At 43.5% G+C, this 8589-nt stretch overlaps 1 protein-coding gene across 1 annotated transcript; it reads right to left on the bottom strand.

The window, feature by feature from the left end:
- Window positions 1-1442: 1442 nt before the first annotated feature.
- LOC123246198 (somatotropin) lies at window positions 1443-4540 on the bottom strand. Its single transcript, XM_044675136.1, has 5 exons — window positions 4401-4540; window positions 3523-3703; window positions 2795-2911; window positions 2028-2189; window positions 1443-1643 (listed from the first exon to the last, which is right to left on the bottom strand). The coding sequence occupies exons 1-5, from the start codon at window positions 4538-4540 to the stop codon at window positions 1443-1445; spliced, it is 801 nt and encodes a 266-aa protein (XP_044531071.1).
- Between the last annotated feature and the right edge of the window lie 4049 nt (window positions 4541-8589).

Below are 8589 nucleotides of genomic sequence, written 5' to 3' on the forward strand. Positions count from 1 at the left end.
GGGCAACTCCTTAAGCTCAGTTGCTTGACTCTTGCTGCCCTTCTGTCTTAATACTGATACTAAGACACAAGAGTTTAAAAATAAATTTAATAAAAAGTAAAGAAAAAGCACCTCTAAGATGTGTATGTGAGAAAATAGAGTTCTTCATCAACTTGCTCCTAATTTTTCAGCTGAGACAACTTTATTTGGAAGCATGAGAAAAAACTAAGAACTCTCCATAGTATGTGTAAAGAATCAAAGCAGAGCCTCCCTCTTGGGACTCAGAGCCAACTCCATGCCCTATGTCTGCCTGACTATGACTCCAAAACACAAACTATGCCTTTAGACCTTCCCAATTCACTTTTCCATATCTTACTATGGCAGAGTGAAGTAGGTGGATAGCGATCTAGCTTTGGAGGGAGAAAGACCTGAGTTCAAGTCTTATTATCTCTGATGCATACTAGACTGTGGACAAGTAGGGTGGAAAATACTATTGGATTTAAAATGAGAAGATCTTTGTTCAAGATCTATCTCTCCTGGCTCTGTGACTTTAGATAAATCATGTAATTTCTTTGGACCTCAGTTCCTCTTCTGAAAAATGGGGAAGGGGTTTATCCAAATGGTCTTTGCACTCCCTTATAGTTCTTTTTTTTATTTGAAAACTTTTATTTAATTAATTAATTTAGAATATTTTTTCATTGTTACTTGATTCATGTTCTTTCCCTCCCCTCCCATAGCCAACAAGCAATTCTACTGGGTTCTTAATCTATGAAACCTCTTAGTGTCCAAGGTAATTCTCTAAAACCATAAGTTAACAGAAGAGCTACAGATCCTCACCGGTGGGACTGAGTTTCAATACTGGCTGTTCTGATTCCCTCTAATACATTGAAATGTTTGATCACTACTCCTGGAATGGGTTTTTTTTTCCTCACACATAATAGCAAAAGTATATATTACAATCCTACTCTTACGGGGGCTTATGGGCTCCTTAACTTCTGTTCTCTTATCCTTTATCTTCAGTTGTTTCCTCTCTCTCTTGCCCCTGGTTTTATAATTGTAGAAATAAAGATGACTGGGTTGGGAGGAAGTCCCTGGGCCTATGGCTGACGAGGCAACTGGAACTAGGGCTCCACAGGGAATAAGGTTGGGAGAATGGTGTGACAGAAATGGTAAGAGCAAGAAAGAACTTTTTCTTGATTTTCCTAAGCAAGTCACTTAAACTTCAGACCAATTTTAGAAACTAGAGAAACTGGGATGTACTTTGCCTTAGACAGAAGTGGGCCCTTAGATCATTCCCATTAACTGCCACCATTTCCAACCCACCCTACCAAATGATGCAGCAGAAGACACACCGTTAGATTAATGCAATTTTATTTTCTTAGGGGAAAGGCATGTTAGGTAGAGGTGGCCTGTCATCCTCTGAAAAGGAGTAGTGCCATGGGTGGGGACACAGTCAAGGGCCGTCAGAAGGCACAGCTGCTCTCCACAAAACGGCGGCACTTCATGACCCGGAGGTAGGTCTCAGCTTTGTGCAGGTCCTTCTTGAAGCAGGAGAGCAGCCCATAATTCTTGAGCAGTGCCTCATCACTGCGTAGGTTGGTATCAAATTTGTCATAGGTTGTCTTGAGGACTAGACCACCTCTTGAACTGCCATCTTCCAGCTCCTAAAAAGGGAGGGAAAAGAAGTTGTCAAGGGGGAAAACTCTCCATCTCATCTGTTCCCTCTTCCCTTCTCATTTAGGTTTGAAATCAAGAAAATAAAAAGGAAGTGGGATCACTAGCTTAAATGAGGAAAGTAAAGGAGAATGATTTCTCTACTCAGCTAAAAAGACCTTGGATTCGGGCTCTTCTGAAAGAAAGGAAAAGTGTCGGTTCTATTCTTCCCTTATCCCCCTCTCAATCCCTACTTCCTCTTCTCTTCTCTCTACCATCAATTGTAAGCTAGAAAGGATCATAGACCAAAGGCAGGGGCTACAGGGAGTTTGATTAGCAGACAGGAAAAAGGTCCTGGTTCTTGGGAGATGTCAGGAGCTCTCCTCCAGCCTCACCTGCATGAGAGCTTGGATCCCCTCTTCCAGGTCCCTCAGCTTCTCATAGACACGGTCTGAGGTACCAAAGACTAGGCTGTTGGTAAAGACTCTGCTGAGGAACTGTACAGGGCTGAGCCAAGACTGGATGAGCAGAAGGGAAAAACGAAGCAACTCCACATCCTGGCAATGAAGAGGGAAGAAAGGAGGAAAACTGTGAGCAAGGGCAGTTAAAGGGAACTTTAGACCCAGACCTTGTTTATTAATAGCTAATTATAGAGACTAGAAGTTTCACCTACAATCTTTTCCCCCCATTCTACTATATCTATATCTATACCTAAACCTATACCTATACTTATACCTATACCTATACCTATACCTATAACTATTTCTATCTATCTATTTGTGGAAATGATCATTTTGATTGACATTTGGTAAATTGAGAATAAAAACAAATTAAAAAAATAAGTTCTATTGTGCACAAAGTACTCAATTAATCTATCTTTGGCACTTGCTTTTGCCCTGGGCAGCTGTTCTAATGCCCTGCGCCCTGAGTCTTCTTGATTTGTAGTGAGGGAGCTAGAGAGACTACCGTAATTTTGAGTTTTAATTTACTTTAATTTAAAGTCAAGGACTAATTTCCTCTCATTTAAAAGGAAGAGAGCTGCTCAGACTTCTCCGGGCATTGGTAGCACTCAGCTTAGGGGAGACTGGCTCCTCAGGCTCTTTCTTTGTCTCTTTGGAGTGAGCCGAGAGGCTGGGGGTGGGTGGGAAAGGGAGTCACTCACGGATCTCTGCTGGGCTTCATCCTTGCCAGTGGGAGCTGGGATGGTCTCTGAGAAACAGAAAGCCGTCTGGGTACTCTGGATGGAATGTCTCTGAGCCTCTGGAATGTAGGTTCGCTCCTGTGGGAATAGCCAAGCAAAGATAATGAGTGGCCAAAGCCAGGACTGGGGCCAGATACAATGTACCACGTCTAAGAAGTACTTTCTCAACTCCCATCTCCATCTCCTCTTCACCTCCCATGATGAACTCTGATCACTCCATTTTGAATCCCCCTTAGTACTTATGCCCAGTTGCATATACTTTTTTCCATACTGAATTTATCAGCCTCTCCTTTCAGCTGCCCAATATTGTCAACAGGCTCACAGGCTCACTACTTGGGCCCCATCTTTGATACTTTTCTTTGACTTCCCCACTTATCCAGTCAACCACCATCAAGTCTTGCTAGATCTTCCTGAATGATACTTCTCAAATGTACCCTTTTTCTACATTTTTGCTGCCACCATCTTAGCCCAGATCCTTACTCTTGCACTCTGGGCTATTGACATAGCCTCCCTAACTTTATCGTGCTCCCTGCATTCAATGTATCACTCTAAGAATCATCTTCTTCAAGGATAGGACTATGGCAGCTAGTGACTCCCTTTCATATTGAATTAAATCAAAATCCCTCCACTATCATGTCTTTCCTCTGTTTCAACCACTCGACCCAAATCCCCGTCCTTCACAGACTCACAAACTCCTTGTATGTGTCAGCAACCAGCTGGTGCAGGTGCTGGGCACGGAGTACTGCATTGGCAAAGAGGCTGGACAGAGGCATGGCGGGGAAGGCAGCAGCCCTCTGTGGCCCCAGCAAGGCGAAGGTGATGAGGATCAAAAGACAGACTCGTATACCTGGAAGAAGAAAAGATGAGTTTCTCTATTCCATCACTAGCTCCACTAGTTCCTATCCGGCTCCCATAAGAACTTCCTCTTTCCTGCTGCTGATGCCTGGATGGTGAACTTGGCACCTAGCTCTATTTCTGGACCCTTAGTTTCCGTTTCCCCAAGATTCCCCATTCCTGATCTCCAGTTTTGGGGTTTGATGGTCTAAACTGGCACTTAGCTCCTCATCTCAGATACTTAACTCTTCTCCTAAGGAAAGAAAGTGTTTTAAATGTTTGTTAAACTTCTGAATCGAGAAAAGACTCAAAAGAGTCTGTATTCAGAAGCCCTTAACCAAGGCTCCTTTTGCAACTCCTCAGTGTGATCCTCCTATTTACATCATTTTACTCCTATTTCTGTTTCCCCAGGTCTTCCCTCCGTCTCAACCCTACCTGGCTCCTTCTCCAGGTTTCCCTTCTTTCTCTCCACCCATCTGGGGACTAGGGAAGATTCTCTGCTAGCTTTGGGCACCAGAGGAGAATGGGGACCTGTTGTTTTCTTTCCCCAAAAAAGCTTAGAATAGGAGTGAAAGGGATGAAACTGAAGCAGGTGGAATGGAAGTTAAAAATAAGGAAAAATTTCTGACAGGAAGGGTATAGAAATTATTGGTCCAAGAGGGGAGAAAGGGGACAGTCCTGCCCCTGGGGCAGAGGGAAAGATGATCATCTTGGAGATATCTACATAGAATACCTGGAGCCATCTCTGCTGGGCAAGCTGGTCGCAGATCCTGGTCGATGTAGGTGGCTGAGTCCTAGGGCTCTGGAACTGCTCCCCTCCAGCACCTCCTTATACCCTAGTCCCCCGTCATCTCCCCCACCTTTCTCCTCCATTATGCATTGCTTAGTACCACTGAGGGCTGAACTGATGGATAATTTAAAGGCAGAAATGCTGATTCCTCCTCCCACTCAGATTCTGTTTCATAGCTTCTTCATCCCATTCTGGGGTGTCATTCTTCCCCCCCTCCTGTACCCAACCTTTAGAGTCTCCTCACCTGCTCTCCCCCCTTCCACTCCCCCTTTCACACACGCACATGGAGGCTGTATCTGCCCCACCTGCCTTAGCCTGAGAACTCTGTGTTCTCCCTGCATTCGCAGTATTTGGACAAATGCAAAGAAAATCCCCAGGCAAGGAAGCAGATAGAAGGGATTCAAGGCTAAAGGATTTGGGTGGGGGGGAAGGAATGAAGAGGGACAGCTCCTATAGACAAATTCTCAGAATTTCTCTGGGAAAGAAATGGGTCATGTGTTTAGTTGGTACCATGGGGAAAACATTCCATCTTTGTCCTTTTTCATGCATTTATTTATTTATTTTTGGTGGTGTGGTGATGGGCAGCAGCACTGGTCTGGATCCTTCGAAGCTCTGACATCATAGGGTGTAAGTTCCAGTCCCAATCTGGCCCCAAACCTCTACTATGTGGAGAAAAAAATTGGGACAATCTCTTATTAAAAGTACTTCTGAACACTTAAAAAAAAACCAAAAAAACACCTCTTATCTTCCATCCTAGAATCAATACTGTATATTGGTTCCAAGGCAGAAGAACTATAAGGGCTAGGCAAGAGAGATTAAGTGACTTGCCCAGAGTCACACAGCTAGGAAGTGTCTGAGGTCATATTTGAACCCAGCACCTCCCATCTCTATCTCATGGTGAATCTCAATCCAATGAGCTACCTAGCTTTTCCCACTTCTGAATATTTTTTAGCCACACTCCATTCCCCTCTTCTAGCCCAGAGAATGGGCTATGTTGGTCATGGGTTATCACAAAGTTATTCAGGTAAAGGAGATCAGGTTCTCATGTCTTCCTTGAACTCAGGACTTGTTGGATGTGCTGTTAATGCTGCCCACTGGACAGCACCAGCTCACACAACCATTTTCTCTGGGCTGTAAGGACCCTTGAGTCAGGAAGTTGAGAGAATCCACTAGTTTTGTTGTAGGGCAGAGATCTAGAGAATTCAGTGAGGGGAAGGTAAATCTTTCTTCTTCCTCCAAGGAGAAAGAAGTAGATGGGGCCCTTTTTTCACAGCTCCTTCATCCCTTTCTGGGGTGTCATTCTCCACCCCACCTGTGCCCAGCCTTTAGAGTCTCCTCACCTGTTCTCTCCCCTTCCATGCCACTTCACACATGAGGTTTCTAGTGGTGTCTCTGGCGTAGGTGTTATGGAGGAACACCTATGGACTTGGTTTCTCTCTGTGATACCAGTGAAACAGGAAGAAGGGCCAGAAGACTTGGGCAAATCTTTTGGTATATCTTCTCTGCTCCTTCTCTCTAGACTCCATTTTATCCAGGAGAAGCCCAGATTTATGTGAAAATAAAGAGTATCCACAGAAGAATATCAGAGCTAGAAGCGCCCCGAAAGATCTGCTGTTGTAGTCCCCTATTTTTGCAGATAAGAAGCTATAGGAGAGCAGCTCGAAGCGGAAGAAGGATATAGAGAAACAGGGGCAGTCTTGTACACCTTACCTTAGCGATAGGGGACATTTATTTGCTAAAAAGGGATGGCTCTTTTGTGAATGGGCTAGGGAGGGATATTGAGGGAAATTATGGCAATGGGGAAAAACCTCAAATAAAAGCATATATAAAAACATTTTGTTGGACCTAATCTATGATTTCGTTATCTGGCAAGTCCTTCTATCAACAGAGACCAAACCAATAGACCTGCTCTGCAATTTTTGGTGTTAGAGAGTTGACTCACAAAACCAGTATGGGACAGAGGCAAGACTTGAACCTTGATGAAGGAGATGATAATAATGATAATGATGGTAATGATGATGATAGAGATGATGGTGATGAAGATGAAGGTGGTATTTTATCATTTATATAAAGTACTTTAAAGCGGGCTTTCTTTTAAAAAATTTATTATTATTATTATTATTTTTTATATAAAACCTTTACCTTTACCTTTACCTTGGAATCACTACTGTGTATTGGCTCCAACGCAGAAGAGTGGTAAGGGTAGGCAATGGGGATCAAGTGACTTGCCCAGGGTCACACAGCTGAGGCTGGATTTGAACCAAGGACCTCTTGTCTCTAGGCCTGGTTCTCCATCCACTGAGCCACCCAGCTGCCCCCTAAACATCAGCTTCTTTAGAGGCTTCCACTTTCTTTTTTTTTTTTTTTTTTTAAACCCTTACCTTCTGTCTTGGAGTCAATACTGTGTATTGGCTCCAAGGTAGAAGAGTGGTAAGGGTAGGCAATGGGAGTCAAGTGACTTGCCCAGGGTCACACAACTGGGAAGTGTCTGAGGCCGGATTTGAACCTAGGACCTCCTGTCTCTAGGCCTGGCTCCCAATCCACTGAGCTACCCAGCTGCCCCCCTTAAAGTAGTTTTTAAAAAGCACTTTGGAAACATTTTCTCATTTAAGCCTCACAATAACTGGGCGAGATAGGTACTACATAGGTTTATTATTCTCATTTTATAGATAAGGAAATCGAGTCTCAGAAATTAAATGACCTGTCCATAGTAGGGATCAGAGAACATTCGAACCAGGGTCTCACCTACTACAAGTCTAGGCTGCCTGATTGTTTACATCAGAGGTTCAGGTGCTCTGGCTCTGGTTCCAGAAAGCAAAAAGAGACATTGGTTCATAGATGCCCCTGTCAATGGGAAACCAAGAGGGAACAATCGAAAGAACTGACTCTTTGAAAGGTATGTCTACATGGTGGGTGGGCCAGGGTTTCTTCCCAGAGTTCCTTGGAACACAGAACGAGTAGGAGTGTTGTAGAATGAGGGGAAAGGAGACTTCTTTAGAAGAAATTCTTAGTGTTCTTCACCACTCCACCAAAACACCAAGAGGAGATGGTGATAGGGCAACTAGGTGGCTCAGTGGATAGAGCACCAGATCTAGAGCCAAGAGGTCCTGGGTTCAAATTTGGCCTTAGATACTTCCTAGCTGTGTGACCCTGGGCAAGTCACTTAACCCCCATTGCCCAGCTCTTACTACTCATCTACCTTGGAACCAATACACATTATTGATCCCAAGGCAGAAGGTAAGGGTTTAAAAAAAGAGAGAGAGAGATGATGGTGGGAGTGTACCTATGTCCTAAATAGCTTCCTGTGCCCCACTTCCAACTGTACCATTTGGTGGAGGATAGAGGGGATGACAGGGCACCAACCACAATAAGGGATTTTGGCTCAGACCTTCGACCTAGGAGTCTATTGGTCTATCTTCTTGGATGTGGATATAGAATAAGAATTTTGGGGGGAAATCTCCTTAGGTTTCCCTGAAGAGAGTCTCTGAACTCAGCTGCCCTAAAAATACAAGTATCTCTTCCACATCACAACTTTTCACATGGCAGCTTCAATATATTGTGGCATAAGAAAGTAAATGAAAAATTTGGGAGGAATTTTGTGGAAGTTGCCAATAACATGTAAAGACAGAAAAAGTTTAGAAACTACATTGCCTGTGACCAAATACTTAATCCAAATTTTACAGTAAGGTCCTATAAAACCCCATAAAAGAAAAAGAAATTCAGACTTCTCTGGTACAATGGGAGGGCCAAAATTTTTTACATAGATTTTTCCAGATCCTAGGGGATATAATTAGATAGAGGGGATAAAGTGCCAGGCCTGGAATCAGGAGGATCTGGGCTCAAATAAGTCCTTAGACACTCCCTAGCTATGTGACCCTGAGCAATTCACTTAATCCAACTACCTAGCCTTTGCCATTCTTCTTTCTTAGAATCGATGATAATAAGGCCAAAGGTAAGGGTTATTTAAAATAAAATAAAATTAAAATTAAAAAAATATATATATAATATCCCTTACCCATATGTATATAGGTATGGGGTAAATATATGTAAAATACATACAGGGGCAGCTGGGTAGCTCAGTGGAGTGAGAGTCAGGCCTAGAGACAGGAGGTCCTAGGTTCAAACCTGGCCT

Source organism: Gracilinanus agilis, chromosome 4 (genome assembly GCF_016433145.1).
Source record: "Gracilinanus agilis isolate LMUSP501 chromosome 4, AgileGrace, whole genome shotgun sequence".
In the NCBI taxonomy this organism is placed as follows: Eukaryota; Metazoa; Chordata; class Mammalia; order Didelphimorphia; family Didelphidae; genus Gracilinanus; species Gracilinanus agilis.